We start from the raw sequence: 20,983 nt of genomic DNA on the forward strand, positions 1-20,983 counted from the left end.
TTAGTTAAACTATTTATAACTCAAGAACGGCTGAATCGATTTGACTGAAAATTGGTGGGCAGGTAGCTTAGAACCAGGAAACATACATAGGATAATTTTTACCCCGTTTTCTATTTTTTATTCCGCGCGGACGGAGTCGCGGGTAAAAGCTAGTAGTTAATAATTTTATAAACAATTCTTAAAGATCATTTAACTGTTGGTTTCTGAGACCAAAATCTGTTAATCCTGTCATTATCTTTGAGAAAACAGAAAAAACAAGATGTTTTAATGGAAGATTTTTGTCTCAGAAACCTAACATAAGAGAATGTCAATGATGTAAGATAACCTGTATCTGTCGTATGCTGAGCTGCTGTTGCTGACAGCAGCCTCCTGCAGGTTAGCAATGGACACTGGATCATTGATGTGCTTCTCGCCTCCCGCACGCCAGTGGTAATAACCCGGGTTCCTTTATAAAAAATGACACATTCATTATTTTTGTTCAAGGAATGGTAAGACATGTGTTAATTTTTGTTCAATTAATGTTTCTTTACCTTAAAACTAAAGTATCCGAAGAACTTCCGTATGTCAAAGCATGTCTATCAAATATCTCCTTTGACAGAATCTCGAATGTAACACCGCCTGAAATTAAAATAATTAGTTACTGAAGGTCATTATGCCATTCTAGAAAAGATTTTTTTTTATTTATTTAGAAAATCAACTATCTTACTAATAGTACAAATGCGAATGTTTAGATGCTGGATGATATAAAACATAGTCTGGAAGAACACATAGGCTTTATTTTAATTCCGCATGGACGTAGTCGCGGGCGACAGCTAGTATTATTATATTACCAATTCTGGATTGTGTTCCCTTGAAGCATTTGTCGATGACCTCCTCGCTGAGGCCAACCGCCTCGAATATCTGCGCGCCCTTGTACGACTGCAGCATGCTGATGCCCATCTTTGCCATCACCTGGAATAGAACAAAAAAAAAAAAACAGAAATTAATGATTAATTACGATATCTCCCAAAGACAATCGTTCGTAGTATGTATTTATGCGTATGGGCGTCGGTGGCTCAGGTGTTAAGGAGTTGACTTGCAATCTGCAGGTCGTGGGTTCGAATCCCGCCATGTACCCAATGTGTTTTTCGAGTTTCGATTTACATATGTACATTTATCCGAATTCTTACTGTGAAGGAAAATATCGTGATGCTGCACATATCTGAGAAGAAATTCAATGATATGTGTGAAGTCAACCAACCCGCACTTGGCCAGTGTGGTTGACTATGGCCTAGTCACCCCTAACTTGGGGTAGGCTCCGAGCCCCTCAGTGAGGAAGTATAGAGAGCTGATGATGTATTTATGGTTACCTTAGCGATGCCGGTCTCTATGGCTTTCTGGTATGCTTTGTAGATGTCGTTGTCTGAGAGTGTGTTGTCTATGATGCTGTCATCGCGCAGTGCGAACGCAAGCTCAAATGCTAAATACGGGCAAATCGCATCCGCACCGTAACCTGAATATATAAAAGTAATGTAGATTATATAAATTGATCATTGCATTATTAAAAAACACAGAACATATTTATGAAAATAATTTAAGAGAAATGTGGTAAAAGGGCGTATGGGGGACTCAGCGTATACAAAGACGGCCTAAACCAGTGTTTTCCAAAGTGGGCGATAACGCCCCCTTGGAGGCGTCTGAAACTTAGGAGGTGGCGATAAGAGGCCCAAAAAATGGGGGGCATTAAAATTAATTAGAGTAATGAAATTGTAGTTTTTAAGTTTTAGGGCTGAATAAAAATTAGGGGCGCTCTGAAATATAACTCATTTCCAAAGGGTGCGGTGAAAGAAATAAGTTTGACAATCACTGGCCTAAACAGTCTCTGCGCTGGTTTTCAGTTGGCTCCTTTACATCTACCTGAATAATTACATAACATAGAAAGGATAACTCAGTCTATTCTATTATATAACATCCACTTCAATGACCGTACAAAAGAACATACAAATTACACGAAAAAAAAACATAGTAATATTTATGTGCTTAAAAAATATGTGATTTTGTCATGTCATGTGTTTGTATTATATTTGTGTAGTACATTACAAAGGGTTTTAAACAAGAAGTGCATTTTCCTGTATACGCACCGAGCAGCACACACATGTGATGCACCTCGCGCGCCTCCGCCGTCTCCAGCAGGATGCCCACCTTCATACGCTGACGGGTCTCGATCAGGTGATGATGCACCGCACCTACAAATATATTAATTATTTTTTAGTGCATCAAGCAATACAGTAGTTTATCATTGTGGTAGACGGCAGCAACAAAATCAGTTGCACAAATTGGCCTCGTCCGGTGAAATAAAACCACCACACAGAAGACAGACTTCAAGTGGAAGTAATTCCAAGTACAGTCTGATGAGTGTGGTGCTGGAGGACTCATTTTAGTACTCTTTCCCTTCCCACCCTTTTTCTTATAAGGAAAGGATGGGAAGGGGAGGTGGATTTGATGGAGAAGGAGATGCATAGGAACGTTAAATATTCTCTTTTTGTGCGTCTCCTCCTTCATCGATTGAGGGTAGGCAACGCATCTGCAATTGCGAATGTTTATGGGCAGCGATCACTTCATGTGGCCACTTGCTCGTTTGCCACCTTGTAATATAAAAAAATGTTTTTTTTTTAATTTTAATATACTATATACCGAGTGCTAGTAGCGAGCTGACGGGTACACGTGTTGGACCGGCATTACGGTCGCTGAGCACGATGAGCTGGCACCCGCTTGCTGCTGCGCTGCGAGCCTCCTCGCATACACGACCCAGCGCTGGCTCCAGTCCTAAAGGTCCCTCTGTGTAGTCGTAGGTGCAGTCGATCACATGCGTCCGCCATCCTCTGTGCGACGTCTTCTTGAGAGCTTCGAGGTCAGGCAGCGATAGTATGGGCTGCGGCAGTGACAGCCGGTGCACAAACTCAGCGCTAGGCTCCAGGATGTTGGCCACTGGACCGATCGGACACAGCAGGGACATCACTATCTTCTCCCTACACAGTACACAACAACACTGGTAAATAATTAGAAAATTGTCTCATTACAAACACTAGTCACCTCACTATAAGTCCCCATTATGGTGCTCGGAACCCACCCCAAGTTAGGGGTGACTAGGTCATAGTCAACCACGCTGGCCAAGTGCGGGTTGACTTCACACATATCTTTAAATTCCTTCGCAGATATTTGCAAATCGCGATGTTTTCATTCACCGTTAGAACGTTGACACATCGGCACATGACGGGATTCGAATCCAGGATAGATTACAAGCCAAGTGCTTAACTTTTCTTTTTTCAGAGGGGAATGCTTTATGCATACTCCGCGCTGGGGGGGGGGAAGCGGTAGTGATGTGGGATTCTCTTTCGGATGGGAAGCATTCCCACTAAACCCCTCTGTTCCTCCTACGCATGGTGGCGAGGCCCACGCTTGGGCTTTCGTCAGCGACGAGTGCTTAACCCCTGAGCCACCATCGCTCTCGTAACATAAATACAGTTGAAAATATACTACACAACAAAGTGTTAAGAAATGTTACCTGAAGGGATCGATAGGTGGGTTTGTGACCTGAGCGAACAGCTGCTTGAAGTACTCATAGGGCAGAGGCTGGAACTGTGAGAGACAGGCCAGCGGCGCGTCATTACCCATGCTGCCCAACGCCTCCTTCCTAACACACAAAAGACATTCAAATTAAAAAAACATTCAATCTTAATAAACAAACCGCTACATGGCGCTTATATTTGAAATTAGTTTTTTCCGTTTTTTATCTATGGAAATTTAAAATCATCATCATCATCAGCTCACTATACGTCCCCATTGAGGAGCTCGGAGCCTATCCCAAGTTAGGGATGACTAGGCCATAGTCAACAACGCTGGTCAAGTGTGGGTTGACTTCACACATATTGAATTTCTTCTCAGATATGTGCAGCATCACGATGTTTTCCTTCACAGTAAGAACGTCGGATTAATGTACATATGTAAATCGAAAAACACATTGGTACATGGCGGGATTCGAACCCAGGACATGTAGGTCATAAGTCAAGTGCTTAACCCTTGAGCCACCGATGCTCCGTATTTAAAATATTATAGTCATTTTTTGGCTTTGTTTTAGCAGTAATTGGTACAAACTTGTTCTGTATCATGGGCACTAGCAGCATGTTGATGGCTTCAAGTGTGTAGCCGTAGAGTGCAAGGCGACGGTCAGAAAGGCCCGTGATGGCGTTGCCGTTCATTGTGCGACCGCCATTCTCCAACTTCACCGACGCGTGGATGTCTTCCATTGATATCTGATACAAACACGCATATTAATGTCCGTTTTCATTGAAGAAACATTTGTCTTTTGCTATTTGAAAGAAAAAAAAACAACGGAAACAATTTAATACAAGTGTTACGACTGAATTTCACGATACGAGTGCGTCAAGAATTTCGAATTTTTCAGGCAATAGCGAAAGAGAGGCCGAAAGTCTGGAAGTTTTTGTAAAATAATAAATAAATTTTGTTGTTATTAAAAAAATAATTTATTTTTACTAAAGACATGCGGCAAGTGTTGAAAATCATTTTGCAACAAAAAATAACCTGTTATAATTATTATAGCTTTTTATAATTGGATTGGATTTACAAGCAAATAAATTAAAATAGAATTAAGCATTTTATTTTGTCCTCGAAAAGTAATAAATTAATTAAAAATAGGACAAAAACAAAAAGCGCTGCAATAAATAGTACAACAGCCTTATATATCTATGTCATCCTCAACTCACCATCTAGAACATCAGTTTTTCGTACAGACCAGTTTTTTGTGAAATGCGGCGTGAACATAGAATAAAATATATACAATACAAATTTAATAATACATCTACAAAGTTTGTTACAAGCCAATATACCCTCAAATCGTAATCTTCACACCTAAGGATAAAATATCTAAATACAATGATACAATCTAAAATCATATTGTAAAGATGACAAAATTCAATCCGAAACTTACCTCGATGGTATCTTTTTTTTTATATATAGAAAAAGCTAGCGCTTGACCACGATCCCACCGGATGAAGTGATGAAATACGGAAAACGGTCTAAAGATGGTACGCGCTAGTTTTTTAAATGCCTATTCACTCTAAATACCTACCTAATCTACCAAAATACATCACTAGCGATAGAATTAAATAAATAAAAAATGTCTACAATATGCCCGTGTGCATCAAATCATCAGCTTCTCATCAAAGTCCCTTCAAAATAGCTCCAGTCGTAATAAAAGTGGCTTTGGGGAAAGACAGACAGACAAAAAAAATCTTTTTCAGTTCTCAGCAACGATTTTTGATATTACATATAGACACTGCAATTTTATATATGTGTATAAATATGTATCGTTAGTTAAGTTGACACGAATAAATTTAAACGATATTTGTTACTTTTAAAATGGTTTTATACCGCTCCAGATAAATTTGTAACAATTCATAATATATTACCTGTTCCTTCAGCCATTGAGAGTGCGGGCGGCTGTTGGCGATCTTCATCTTCAGCTCCACATCCTGAATTATCTTCTTCTCCACAGTGTCCACCAGCAACATACGGCCTGGTTTCAATCGGCTCTGTCATAACATATTCTCATGTTAATTACTAGCTATCGCCCGCGACTCCGTTTGCAAGGAATTAATAAAAGTAATTAGTAGCTCATGTGTTTTTCTAGACTATATTCTACATCAATGCTAAATTTTAGTGTAATCCATACATCAGTTCTGGAGATACCTTCTAACAAACATTCATTCATCCATCCATCCCTATATCCATACATACCCATTTATAATATTAGTAAGAAGTAAGATAAATTAAGGAAAAAATCAATAAGAAAAATGAAACTTTGGTCTTCAGAAAATGGACATAAAAACCTCCAATAAACAATACTTTCTTTTCAGTTGTACAATAAAATTAACAAATTTTGTAGACTAATTAGATTGTATCGGACATTATTTTTGGATGAAAGTAATTTTACAAAATTATTTGATTCGTATATATTTTTACGTTACCTTGTGTATAACCTTCTCAGGGTCGACATCGTAGACTCCCACCTCGGAGGCCATCACAAGTATGTTTTCACTGGTTACGTAGAAACGCGAAGGTCGCAGACCGTTCCTATCCAGAATCGCACCTGATGAAAGCAAACCAATTTATACGTAAACCAATCTTCGGCTAGGCTCGACCCTCATCACTATTGTTTATTATTAAAAAAAATTAGTGAGATTAACGGATGGTTAATTTTAGGGATTAAATTACGGGGATTAGTTAAAGAAAGACAGGTCTTAAATGGAATTTTGGACTAGGACTAAAATGTTTTCAATTAATGTTATATAAATTTCACCACCAATAAATAATATAAAAATTGATTATATTTAATTGTAATTTAAATAGATTGATGTTTCAGAAACAAGTTATGAATGGGGCATGGTTTTGTTCACTGACCTATATACCGTCCATCAGTGAAGGCGACGAGCGCGGGCCCGTCCCAGGGCTCCATGGCGGCGGCGGCCCAGCGGTAGTAGTCGCGTTTTGCCGGCGCCATGGTGGGGTCTGCGTGCCACGCCTCCGGCACCATCGTCATCACAGCCTCCGGCAGCGAACGTCCCCCGCACTGAGATAGGAACTCCAGCACGCAGTCCGCGGAACCGGAGTCCGACAGGTTCGGCTCCACCACGGGGTACAGCTTCTTCAACTCTAAAAACCATATCAAGTACGTTATATCTTCGGTACCACTTGAAGTTTTTGTATAAAACTGAACTCACAGGGGTCGATTGCACTGATCTTGTTTAAACAAGTATGGCAAAGTTAAAGCATAATTAAAGTTTTAGAAATCTGCAATCTAAATTTTGTAAGTTTAAGTCAAAAATTGTTGTTGGATGCGGAAGGGAGGGATGTTTTGGGAAAGGCCTATGCCCATCAATGGGCAGATAAAGACTGTTGATTATTTAGTAATAATATTAGTAATAGTAGTAAGTAATTTATTTATTCAGTTTTTTTATTTAGTCACCAAAATATCACCAAAATATATAGAAACACAAGTAAAACGAAGTGTAGAAAATTAAGAAAACTTACCATCGCCGAACAAGTTGCTCTTCATGACTCCCTCGCGAGCCTTCATCAGATTGACGTTGCCCCGCAATGTGTTTATCTCGCCGTTGTGAGCCAACACTCTGCACAACATTACCTTAATTAGCTATAACTTTTTACAAAATAACTTATAGATAAAACTTTTATCAGTTTACCTCAAAGGATGTGCCCTTTCCCAACTGGGGAAGGTGTTGGTCGAGAAGCGGGTGTGCACCAACGCCAGATATGTAGTAAAAGCAGGGTTGCTCAAGTCCTTGAAATATTCCTGTGTAAAAATTATTGCATTAAAAAAGAAATGGCTATTTTTATACAAGGTATCGTGTTATATACGAATTAAAAATGTACCCATAGTTGGTTGGAGGTGAGCAGTCCCTTGTAGACGACAGTTCTCAAGGACAGGCTGCAGATATAGAACCTTGCGCCTGGCACCACCAGCTCGTGAGACGCGCGCTTGCGGAGCACGAATATCTGCGAACACGCACCCCACAACTCACCATAACGCTAACTAAATTTTAAATTAAACACATAGATATAAAGGATAATTACAGTAAAACAATGGATTGAAAACCTTAATATATTTAAAAATAAAATACTTAATTATAAATGTAAGGATAAAGGATAAGGATGTGTAAATTTACGTTTGCAACGGAGAGGAGGTCCGCTCCCCGTCGCCGGCGCGCGGGGCGTCCATCTGAAAAAAATGCTTTAAGAGTTCTGTCCATACCGTAACAATCATACGAGGATTTGAAAGTGCAATTTATATTATTGCGTGTTCATATCCATCTCTGCTATCCATTCGTTGTTTACACTCGCATCCATAACCGATATCCATCTATCCATCCTTACCTTTCTGGCCAGATGCTCCTCGTCGTCAGTGTCGCCGGTAACGAACACTTGTCGCATATAGGGCTCCGAATTACGAGCCACTTGACCTGTAAGCCAGTCAAAAGTAAATGTTACTTACTCCGAAAATACATTTTAAGGTTACATAATTTATGAGCACACAGTGACATATATATGTATACTATCATATCCTATATTCATTATTATATTTCAAGTTATTGATTACCAGTAAAAATAATGTCATAAATGCCTGAAAATGAGCATGAGTTGTAGTTTTCGATTAATCCAACATTTATGACATAAAACAATGCACTAAAATTATGTATATTTTTCATCTAAATGACCTTAAATAAAAAATGAATCTAGTGTTCTCTAGATGTGTGTAGAAAAAATGAAACTTTAAATTCAAGAAAATAAACAAATAGCAACGAATAATTTAGAAAAAATGGTCCCAATATCAATTACCGCACTATCACTTTTTATCCTAGGCTTTTATTGTTTTCAGATTTCTTGTAATAACTTTAATAAGTAAATTAAGAAAGATATTGCATAAATTTTAAGTCGCACAAAGACATTGAACATACAACGATAGTGCAGTAATAGTTTATTAGTTATTATTTACATTTGTAACGGAGTTGTATTTCGCAAAAAAGAAAATCAAGTTTAACTTACACCAACTCAATTACAGATGTTATAACAGAGCGGTACCATGTATTTTAAAGTCACTTTGTACTCGATCCACAAATACTGATACGAAATATGTCATCGAATGTATCATTTCACTTGATTTCAACATATTTTTCATTAGTTCAGTAAAATATATTAGTGTTTTCAGAGTTTGTGGAGAGAGAAGCAAAGTTGTCTTACTTTACGTGCCACCGCGTATGGTCACACTCAACAAACCATGGTCAAGCTTGGATGAAGGCGTCCCAAGCAATTCGTTACTACGTGTGTACCACCTGCAAATAGTCGTAAACACATCGCAACAGCGTAATCGTATCCCATTATGTATGACTTACTAAATATGAAAGATTAAACTAAACGGATAAGTCGACAAGTAAAAACAAAATTCGAATTTCGTTCCTAATTAAGACAGATAGTAATCCTATGTCACAGTGAAAAAAATAACATAAAAGTAAAGTTTACAAATGAATGCAGTATATCAGGTACATACATATAAGAAAAACATTATGAAATAAGCTTTATCTAAAACATCCCATATGTTATGGGTCATCTCATATGGGTCAATAACGAATCAGTACTAACTATATTATATATGTTTAGATAGCATGTGACATGATATGGTTGTTATTACATAAAGTAAGGTGATTTGCGTTGTTACACCCTCCCTTACTGACCTCTACTATTTTTAAAACATTCCATGTTACGTGATCATTTAGCGAACGTGAATAACATAAGCAATATGTATGTTCTGAGATGAACAAAATTTTGACGTCATTCACTTTTCATAGAAGGTATTTTAAAGTTGTAAAAGAATATTAACAGCTGCTAAACTTTTCTCTTTCTATTTGTAGTAATACAAAGTTTTGAATATTTCAGAAACAATTATCGACGTACCGATAGTAGAGTTATTGGTGGGCACCGTTCTCCAGCACAGCACTTGCAGGCCGAGGCTCTCGGCCAACTCTTTGAATTTCCTCTCGATGTCCTGATGGTGCAGCTTGTCCAAGAAGAAAATACCCGTCGCATACCTGCCGAACGGCGGCAGGTCGATCTGGTGACTGTCCCTAAAGATACAAACATTAATTTATGAGACAGTCGTGTAATAACATCTATTTGTAACAGAAACCATTAAAAAGAAAGTAGAGCACGCAGACAATTTGTAATCAATTTAACTACGATAGGGATGTTTGATAACATTTCTAAGTATATATCAAAAAATTTAATCAGTTATAATAAAGTCTGCATTATAAAGTTTAATCACGTTTAATTTATACGAGATCGTTTTGTTTAGTCAATATGAAATTTAAAAAAAATATCTTTCTATTTTTTTAATATATAGCTAAAAGTAAAGTAAAGGTCTAATAACCGTTACGAGGTCGATATACAGGTTATAAATAATGTACAAGTAAAGTTTATCGCAAACGATATCTGATCATATATAAGCCAGAATGCATCGACGTAGCTGTAGCCGCTAGAATACACGAAGCCGGGTTCGGAATATCTACAAACAACCAAGTACTTATAGCCACTACATTTAAAGGTCACAAGTACAAAACGTAGGTTCAACATTTGCACACATTTTCAAGGATATTTTTTTACTGTTTCTGTAATCGGATGCACCTAGAGGTGAGTTTATTTCGGAGTTTGATATCGACTCCGCCGATATTTATTAAAAACGATAATCACTGAGTCACCTAGTTATCTAGCCTAAAATATGACATCAATACAGTTGAAAGCATTTATAGTCTATGGAAGATTTTATTCAAGATCTCCACTTATCTTTGATATACCTGAGTAATAAATCAAACGTAGCACATAATGCAAAACAAAAATTAGTTTAAATTCTGTCCAATGTTTAAACGAGAATTTAATAAAATCAGGAATGTCTCATACACATCATGGTTAATATTCGAGGTGGGAGCAGTAGGGAGGTGCAGGATGCGCGCGCATCTCTGACGTAGCACTCAGAACTATTGACCAATAGAGCCAGCAGTAGCTCGGCGGACCGGCTATCAATTAACCCACACAGACGCACACCCACACTGACGTACACTGTGCAAAGAGTATACGTAACACTGGAAAAATTTGGCGCTCGTGGCCTAGCTCTAGTCTAGACTTTCAGTGACCTTTTTACAGGTTTAACTTAAATCGATGCGAGACTACACTTGAACTTGTATTTTACTTTCATTTGAAACCGTACATCCTTACGTTATAAGCTGTATAACGTAGTTGTGATGATGATGATGACGATGATGATGATATGATATTATATTATATTAGACAGTGTGCATCGGTTATCTTAGTAAGATAAATTAATAATGCGATAAGAAATTCATCACCCTTGATAAAAATAATACGGCTTACAAAATCTTACTTCGAATTTATTTTGTACGAAGTCAAAGATTATGATTCTATTGTACTCGTATATTGCCTGCATATTGAATTCTGTAAATGGTAATTCCAAATATTTGCATTTAATTGTTCATTGATTGAATCTGTAAGTCGAAATAAGTAAGCTGAAGTCTACTCTTACTCAAGCCATTCTATAGATCCTGAATGAAAAACTACAACAATAGACTTTGTCCGTTCACATTAATATGAGAAGCGTGAACGATTGAATATAATAAAAATTGGTACGAAACAAAAAGTAGAGAGTCAACCGCTATAGCGAACTATCAGATTGCATCACTGTTCACTTCGAAGAATTGTTGTTTTTTTTGTCGATATTCTTTGAATGCTTTCTACTCAGATTTCTGTTAGCTCAGACTTATGTGAGTGTAAAGGTATACCTAGTTACGTAAGATATTTTATTTAGTTCAGTTTTATTGAGTGAGGCCGAATACCAACCGCGTGATCCATTAATATAATAAACTCAGAGTCACTTTACGGTAACTTAACATTCACATAGTGTAACATTGAAATATACCACGAGCTGCCTTATTCCACACTAAATTGGCTTAACAAATTTTATAATCAGCGTAGAGTGAATGTGAGGTCAAGTAAAAATTATTTCACCTAATAAGGCAGTATATGGTAGTTATATGACGTGGACACTGACACAATCGATCAAGGCAGATAATACCGCGTAATGTGTACACTCCTTATCTTGTTGACTTTATGTTGAACGCTATGCGATAAGTATATTTCCCTTTCCATTCAACATTTCCTATTCAATACTAAGAGAATGTTATAAAGGGCTGTTATCACCGCGTCCTCATTCCCACCTTCATTAATTGTTTTGTCAATATTAACAATATCTGTGTTATTAAATTAAAATAATGATAATTTACGATAGCAATATAAGTACTTAATTGATATCAACCTAAATATTTATTTATTGTTTTAGTATAGTATTTAGTTGTACAAAGATCAGGAAATGTTTAAAAACATATCGCTCTAGTTACTCCATAAGAAATATTTGACCAAGTGTCTTTAGTGCATGTTGGCAAGTTTCTAGAAAGAGTTTCTAGACATATGCAAACTTCTTCGCCAAGTTTTCCTTAATTACCAGACATATGATGAATCATATCAAAAGACTGCATGTATCAATATCTATTGACAATGTTTTACTTTTTATTGGATATATGTTCAAAGCAACGCACATAAGAACTGTAATTGATGTTATAATCACATATAGAACCATAGCGTTATATTGTCTCACTCTGCTGATCCAACATAATGATTAACAGAATAAACAATAATACAAAAACAACTAAATCAAATAACACATACAAATGTTTACTCGCTTTGGCAGACTTTACTTAACGAAGGTGTACTGCAAATAGTATCGTAAATTAAAGAGGATCCTTCACAGATTCTACATGTAGTGTGTAAAGATCATAATTTGTAGCTGCGAATTTCGCATAACAAGATTCAAACACGAATAACATGAAAGAAGTAGACATCTCTCATTTTATGGAAGGTGGGACGTTTCATATGAATTAAGAGAAGTCTTTAATATACGTGTAGATGATTAATATGCTTCAACTGCTAGCCAAAAACCACTGTCACAATCAAAATAATTCATCAAAATCATTAAAAGCTTGGCCATTTCTGTAATCTTGATGTTAAAATGTGATATCTCTACAAAATAATAACGTTTTTCATCCGATCATGATAAACATTGAGCCGTTAGACAGATGCAGTTGAAATAAACATCAAACTCACCGCTCGCCAATTCGGCAATCGTATCTGTGTTGTCGTCTGATTATTGAAGCGAGCACATGGCGTGATGTTTACCATGCACCGCCTAAAGGTGTGTTTATATTGAGATAAAAAGGGCGGACTAGTAAGACCTTCTTTATATATACCTCTTTTCATTTTTATATTGTTCGATGTGACGTAAATGACGTAATAGCTTTGTACGGAAATCACTGAAATTAGTCTAAACCATTTATTGCATTATGATAATAGATCCAAATATCTCAGGAACGAAAGGGAGAGTAAGTGAAAATTTTCAATATATGTATTCCAATATTAACTTGTTCTATTTTACGTTTCGGATATACCGATAGGCTGCCAGTGCTTGTGCAGGGGTCACAAATCGTGATTACAATATTTAATACTTTTGGAATCACCTTCGCTTAACACTCAAAACGCACCATAATAGAATGCAGCCTGGAGAGTTGCCAGTTCTGTATCCAAATCGGGAAGACCACGCCGCGCCATCGTTTCGGACACTGAACTTGTAAGTAGACATGGATAGGATTACGCGAATCAATATCATAGTTTTGACTTACTGCCGGTATTGTAATACAAATACTTGGCATTATTACAACTGTGTCATCTTATGCTATATTACATACAAACTTGGTAAAATGTTTCGTTTATGTAACGCCTGGAAACCATTGTGTAGATATGACTCCTTACTTATTCCTGGCTCTATGAATTGACCAAGGATAATTGTTATGTTTTGTTCAACAATTAAATCTTAAAATTATGTTTTATAACCGTTTAATATTATAAATAAAGCACAGGTTCGTTTTGTTGTCAGTGTCATTTTAAACGAAGCATAAAAGAACACATCTGAAAATATACGATATCTTTTAATTACCATTTAATACATTGTTTACTTTCACCATTATCCAAAGCATTTTTACGTATATAAAAAATACTTCAAAACAGGTCTATTTATAATCGATACAGAAATAAATTTCATAACACATTTCTCAACAACAGGCCGACGATCAAATGCCAAGGGGGAATTAATATTAGCACAAGAGGGATCTAATAGCTCGTAAAGGTCAAAGTTCAAACGAAAATCTTGTCCTGTTTTAAAAACATTCTGACTTTATTTTCACTTTTATTCATTTTGTTTTTCGTAATAAATCCTATATTGTAAAAAAAAACTATAATCTCGTAGAATAATTATTAGGTAACCTTTCATACAAAAACATACAGTGCATACAAAAATTTTATTAACAACATCAAAAATATCATTATTACTGAAAATAATTAGAAAATTTTTATCTATGTTTCGGGGCAATTGATAAGAAATCACTTACGTGGTTGCATGAGAAAAACTTTATTGATTAATTTTTTTTTAATTATTTTTTTTTAAATTCATTTTTAAAATGCCGTAAACTCTAAACCTTATTGCGAGGTACCTGAATCTCAAGTCTCGTAACACCTGTATTACGAGATATAGCCATCCTTCTCATTCTTCTTGGAAAAATCAGACATAGAAATGTTCATAAGCAAGTGACACATTTTAAATTCATAATATTAACGAAATCGAGACGGCCTAACATGGGCGATACCGAAACGCTTACGTTTGTGAAAGTTCAAAGGTTATTGACTTCTTTAAAGGAAAGACGTATCATTGTCATCAGGAATAATGTTACGTAATTACGTCATCACAAATATTGCATAGCATAAAATAGCAATATAATTTTGCATTATCAATTCACATATGTGACGTATGTGATTGAATGTTCAAATGTATATTGCAATGAACATGCCTTTACCAGATCAATTTGCTTGAGTAATTGACGATAATATGGCCACCACGCACGAGAGAATCCTGCGTCATCACTTCTGTTCGCTTCTAGGTTACCTTATTGAAACAAATAAATTGATAATGGAAATTATTTGGTGTCCGCTTATTTGTGTAACTGCGTCGTAGTCTTTTGCCTTTTTGACTGACGATACAAAAGTATGTGTTTTCGCGTATACGTAAAATCCTAAACATTAATGTCCGTAAGCACGTGTTGGCCGCGTGCTTAACTCGTACACCTTATCTCTAGCACTTGTTTGTTATACAATTAGATCCGAGTGCACAACTCATGAACCATTTGTACTAGAAACTGTGATAAAATGTCATCAAGATCGATTGTCAATATTCAAAATTCCGCTATTAAAATTTAGGTTAGTTATTTTTCTTTTTCTGATAAAAATAAGTTAACATTTGTACGGCACTAAACAGAACAGAACTATTTGAAACAAACAAATCAAATTGAAAAATACGTAGACTATTTCCAGTGTGTGAGCTAAACATTGGGCTGGAAGTATAGAATGCAATAAAATGGACGTTTTGGAAAAGTACCAGACCTTGAAGCCGACGCATGCGTTGACGCCAAACTGCACTACAATCAATCAAATATTGGAATGGAAACAAATATGTATAAAGTAATTAACGTTGATTGGTATATAAAAAGAGGGCATATATTTGGCATGTCTTACATAAAACTGTGCTACTTTTTAAACGGTTTTATATTGTCCTATTTTTATATTAATATTAAATCAACGTCCCGTTGATAAATTGATCTGAAATTTGGTACACACCTTTAATTCTCATGACAGTATGAAAAAAACAATTTGATGTTTTTTTTTTCAACGAATCTATCATTCACCTAAACCCGTATACTATACGGGTTTAGGAAACTGTTAATGTGTCATGATAATATTGTTTACGGCGTCAAAGCGAATACATTTGATAACCAACGATATTAGATCGCAATTCGTCAAGTGCTTAACCCCTGAGCCATCGACGCTCTTGAAGAACAAATACTGGTAGAAGTACAAATACTAATAAAAAAATATTTCTAAGAATAGTGAAACATATTAATTCAGAGGCAAGCTTGACGACGCACTAACGAGGTCTTCGACCTGGAGTGAACTCGCAAACTCAAGGTGAATACAAGTTATTGACATAGATCAATAATTATAACGCTAAATTACAACATAACATAATAGAATAATACTGTAATATTATTGCATAGTTTGTATAAAATGTTTTTAAAAAATCCAGATATAAGAATGGACTGCCAAATAAAATGAAAAGATTCATGTCCATCTTTGGACTGGTCCATAACCGAAGTCAGACTGTTATGTTTCGTGTACGATAAAATGACGTTTGTCTCCTAGGTACACATGAACTACTAATGAACGATTTTAAAAACTTACTTATTGTTTAAAAACAACATAGGTACGAGAAGCGTGCTACTAGATAACTTGATGAGAAGTAAACACTCATATCCTTACAATGCAAGATGAAATACGCTGTTCATTAACTTTGTCTCCAGTTATTTTCAATCACTGTATGTGTAAAGCCATGACTTGTTTACTTTTGTTGAGGACTATAATTAAAAACCTATAAAAATGACGTGTTACAGAATCCTGTCTTATTTTTATATCACAAATTAGACAGTTACATAATAAAATCTTACTAATATTATAAATGTGAATGTTTAGATAGTTGGATGTTTGTTTGAAGGTATCTCCGGAACGACTCAACAGATCTTGATGATAGCACAGATGTAGAACATAGTCTGGAAGAACACATAGCCTACTTATTATTTTTTTTTAAAATTCCGCGCGGACGGAGTTGCGGGCGACAGCTAGTAATACGTAACTATTAGGTCCTTACATATGAAATTGGCGTTTTTCGTACTGGCCAATTTAATCACGAATTTCTCCTCTTTGGTAAGGAATTCCAAATTCAAATTTGTACAGCTATAGACTCATGTATCTGTGGTTCGATGACCGTCATTTGTTTGTTTTTTTTCTTCTGTTTTTTTCTGTTTGCGTCACTCATTTTACAAAATGGAAAACTAAAAATATCGCATTATTTACGAGTACGAGTTCCACGGTGGCACTAGTGCTGCGGAAACGACTCGAAGGGTGAATGATGTGTATGGCGGTCGTGTTGCAAAAGAAAACACAGTTCGTTTTTGGTTCAACGTTTTCGTTCTGGAAATTTCGATCTGCAAAACAAGCCCCGTGGACGGCCTGAGACTCAAGTTGATAATGAAGAGTTGAAGGCTATTTTGGAAGCGGATCCATCGCAAACCACGTCCGAGTTAGCTGCAGGCTGCGATGTTAGTGATAAAACTGTTTTAATTCACTTGAAGCAAATTGGGAAGATTAAAAAGCTTGAAAGGTGGGTACCTCACGAATTGACTGAAGCAAACCGGCAAACGCGCGTCGACTGTTGCGTTACATTACTAAACCGGCACAATAATGAAGGTATTTTAAACCGAATCATTACCTGTGATGAAAAATGGGTTCTTTACGATAATCGTAAGCGCTCAGCGCAATGGTTGGATCCTGGCCAGCCAGCCAAATCCTGCCCCAAGCGAAAATTAACCCCAAAAAAGTTACTTGTAAGCGTTTGGTGGACTAGTGCCGGTATTGTTCATTACAGTTTTCTCAAATCTGGCCAGACTATTACGGCTGATGTCTATTGTCAGCAATTGCAAACCATGATGGAAAAGCTATCGGCTAAACAACCTAGGCTGGTCAATCGCTCCACGCCACTGCTGCTTCACGACAACGCTAGACCACACACTGCGTAACAGACGGCTACTAAATTAGAAGAGCTTCAATTGGAAAGTCTAAGACATCCTCCGTACTCCCCGGACCTTGCTCCAACAGATTACCATTTTTTTCGAAATTTGGATAACTTCTTGCAAGGGAAAAAATTCAACTCCGATGGGGCAGTCCAAATCGTCTTCAAAGATTTTATTGATTCCCGTCCGACTGGTTTTTTTAGTAAAGGGATCAATGAACTACCTATGAAATGGCAAAAGTGCATAGAAAATAATGGTTCATACTTTGATTAATTAAATATATTATATTAAAAAATATTCGACTTTTTTTCCTCCCATACAAAACGCCAATTTCATATGTAAGGACCTAATATAATGCATAACATTAACGATTGTTACCGCTGTGGTGGGTACTATCTATTTACTATCAATATAATAAAGCAGTAAAAGGAATTAAAAGATCAAGCAATGCATATAAACGGGGTGACAGTTAGCATACCTACTTAATCCTAAATTACTAACAATATAGATATGCGAATAAGACGTATATAGTGTTAGCATTCTATATCTTTATGGATAATATTGTTCAAAGTATCATCGTCTAGACATTCATCGTTCACGTGAAACATGACAGATCTTTTATACTTTATCGATAGCAGAATAATATCTAGATTTAAGAGATTTAAATACGATAGTTAAAGACTTATATACCATCTTATTGTCGTAACATGTTAAGAGAGACTACAATAATTATCAAAGCATTGGAAGGACAATGTCAGTTGGATATTAATGGTCTTGACAACTTTGTAAAGTATACCAAGTACAAAACCTTCACTGAAACCATTAAATCTCTTAAAATTGTCACATATGAGCCATAAAAAGTTCACTACTCAATATGGACAAAACATGTTATAAATAATAATCTATATATATATATATATATATATATATATATATATATATATATATATATATATATATATATATATATATATATATATATATATATATATATATATATATATATATATATATATATATATATATATATATATATATATATATATATATATATATATATATATATATATATAACGGCTGAATCGATTTGACTGAAAATTGGTGGGCAGGTAGCTTAGAACCAGGAAACGGACATAGGATAATTTTTACCCCGTTTTCTATTTTTTTATTCCGCGCGGACGGAGTCGCGGGCGACAGCTAGTAATTAATAATAAGCAAAGAAAGTTTATGTAAAGAAATTAACACACTATAAACATGAATAGATTGTACTGAGTTATATTTTCTAGTTGGTGTCCATGGCCAAAGTATTGTCACTGTAATTTCACGAATCATTACTTATTAGACACTAGGTACTGTGTGTCTATTTATTAAATAAATAAAAAAATAAGTATTTAGGTATAATTACTTAAACTAAATAATTGTCAACCTGTGAATATGGCGCATGCAACTGTGCTGAAATATCGGGAGCTCAAACAGCCTAATCGTGGTAAGAATCCCGTTTCTTACTAACAGTATATAAATAATTCTACCTAAATACTACAAACTTACTTCCAAAAATAAACCTAAAACATAATAAAAATAAATAACAATTATAAAATAGTTTAGTCACCCCTAACTTGGGGTAGGTTTCGAGCTCCTCAGTGGGGACGTATAGTGAGCTGATGATGATCAAATAGTTTTAAATCAGTGAAAACAAGTCAAGCATCCAAAGCAAAAGTTTCTAGAACAGCGCTGTGACGTTTTGAACGAGCGAAGTTAAATTAGAATTGACAAATCCAGGTCGGGATCCAATAAGGAGTGCTAGAGCTTCCCTCTCGAACGTACGATATTAAATTTATTGATCGTGTAGTTGTGAGGGAGGGGAAGGCTGCGGATACGGGGGTGTAGCTTTGAACTTCCGACGTCTCAAGAACGCATTTATCGTACTTATTTTCTTATTTATTTTTATTCATTATTCATATTATAGTGGTCCATTTACTCATACTATGTTACCACGTGACCATTTAATCATACTATAATCGTACTAATATTATAAATGCGAATGTTTAGATGGATGGATGGATGTTTGTTTGAAGGTATCTCCGGGACAGCTCAACGGGACGATTCATTATGTAATTTGGCACATATGTAAAACATAGTCTGGAAGAACACATAGGCTACTTATTAAGTTTTTTTTAAATTCCGCGCGAACGGAGTCGCGGGCGACAGCTAGTCAAACATATAGAATGAATTTGACATGAGGACTATTTTATTTGTATCATGTGTTTATTTCTTTATCTTTCGTTTCTATTATTTGCTTTTCCTCCATACTATTTATTACTATGTGCCAATACGTCTCCATTTTTATATGCAGTGATACTTCAACTGTCTATCACATGCGTTAACAACACATTTAGTTTTGTTTTTCATTGCTTTTTCAGGCCTGTGATGTGAATATTTATGTCAACATCGAATTTATTTACCTTTTAGCTACTTTATTAACTAGTGAGACCTAGAAACCCTTTTATTTCTGAATTCATCACGAATTAAGAGACTAGGTAGTATCTTCGAATAACAATGAACATTATCTGTCCTCGTTTACATCTAAACTCAAGTAAATAACGGAAAAACAGTGTTATCTGTGACAACGGTTATAAGTTTCCGCGATGCCTATATTGTTCGGTTTGTTATGTAAATAATATATTTGTTTTACATAAGCTAACTACTATTATAATAATTGCATCATTATAACTATGTTGTTGTCAATCTTCTACTCTTTGTATACGTAAACTAATTCATACGTTGCATCATTGTTTCCTATAGTAAGTAAGCAAGTAGTCTAGGACAGGGATGGCAAACATTTACATACGTGCCATTTTTCAAAAAAAAAAACTTGAGAGGTGTCAAGGGACAAACGGATGGAACGAAGTTCCTATGAATTTTTGTTATATATTGTCACGTCGTTGCCATGGTTACCATAGCAAAAAGTGTCGTGACAACTTTTCCTAAGAATTTTTTCCGTCTAGCCCCCTTTCACAACGCGCGATAAGGAACTTCGTTCCAAATGAATTGAATGGAAATGTTCCGTAGCGTTCGGATCACTGGTCACATAATAAGTACCAACTACACTTTCTTCGTAGTGCAAAATTAATTTAGTGATCAGTGACGTGCCAAAGATATTGGGATGTGTGCCGTTAATAGCACCCGTTGGTTCGCCTTCCCTGGTCTAGAACATTATCGCACCAAACATTTAACTTCTATCCTTTATTACACAAAAACACAGAATCTAATCGAATTATAAAAATTTTGTTGTCAGAACACAAATGAAAACAAGTATTATTTTGTAAATTGATAGATATGTAGTCATTAAATAAAAGTAATGTTTTATTGTTTTTAGATAACGATGAATAATTTCCTATCAAAGAACCTTTGCTCATCGCCTCTTGTATGGTTCCTCTTGTACCTCATGGTTTATTACAATAATGACTTTTGTTGCATCACGTTAACTCTCAAAGAACGGTAAGTAATGAGATGGAATTTTTAAAATTCTTAAAAACAAATTTTATGAATATAGTTAACCTAGT

General features: G+C 35.7%; 1 protein-coding gene across 1 annotated transcript in view; it reads right to left on the reverse strand.

Moving 5' to 3' along the window:
* Window positions 1-20,983, reverse strand: part of LOC106710933 (glutamate synthase [NADH], amyloplastic) — a 40,989-nt gene that overhangs the window by 14,083 nt on the left and 5,923 nt on the right. The window contains exons 4-19 of the mRNA XM_045678461.1: window positions 9,526-9,695; window positions 7,951-8,036; window positions 7,450-7,572; window positions 7,260-7,369; window positions 7,090-7,187; window positions 6,460-6,711; window positions 6,027-6,148; window positions 5,469-5,591; window positions 4,135-4,292; window positions 3,545-3,673; window positions 2,674-3,008; window positions 2,121-2,225; window positions 1,350-1,492; window positions 831-951; window positions 531-618; window positions 326-445 (exon numbers count right to left, since the gene is read on the reverse strand). Of these exons, the coding sequence (XP_045534417.1) occupies window positions 326-445; window positions 531-618; window positions 831-951; window positions 1,350-1,492; window positions 2,121-2,225; window positions 2,674-3,008; window positions 3,545-3,673; window positions 4,135-4,292; window positions 5,469-5,591; window positions 6,027-6,148; window positions 6,460-6,711; window positions 7,090-7,187; window positions 7,260-7,369; window positions 7,450-7,572; window positions 7,951-8,036; window positions 9,526-9,695 (2,283 nt within the window). The remainder of the gene's footprint in view (window positions 1-325; window positions 446-530; window positions 619-830; window positions 952-1,349; window positions 1,493-2,120; window positions 2,226-2,673; window positions 3,009-3,544; window positions 3,674-4,134; window positions 4,293-5,468; window positions 5,592-6,026; window positions 6,149-6,459; window positions 6,712-7,089; window positions 7,188-7,259; window positions 7,370-7,449; window positions 7,573-7,950; window positions 8,037-9,525; window positions 9,696-20,983) is intronic.

Source organism: Papilio machaon, chromosome 6 (assembly GCF_912999745.1).
Source record: "Papilio machaon chromosome 6, ilPapMach1.1, whole genome shotgun sequence".
In the NCBI taxonomy this organism is placed as follows: Eukaryota; Metazoa; Arthropoda; class Insecta; order Lepidoptera; family Papilionidae; genus Papilio; species Papilio machaon.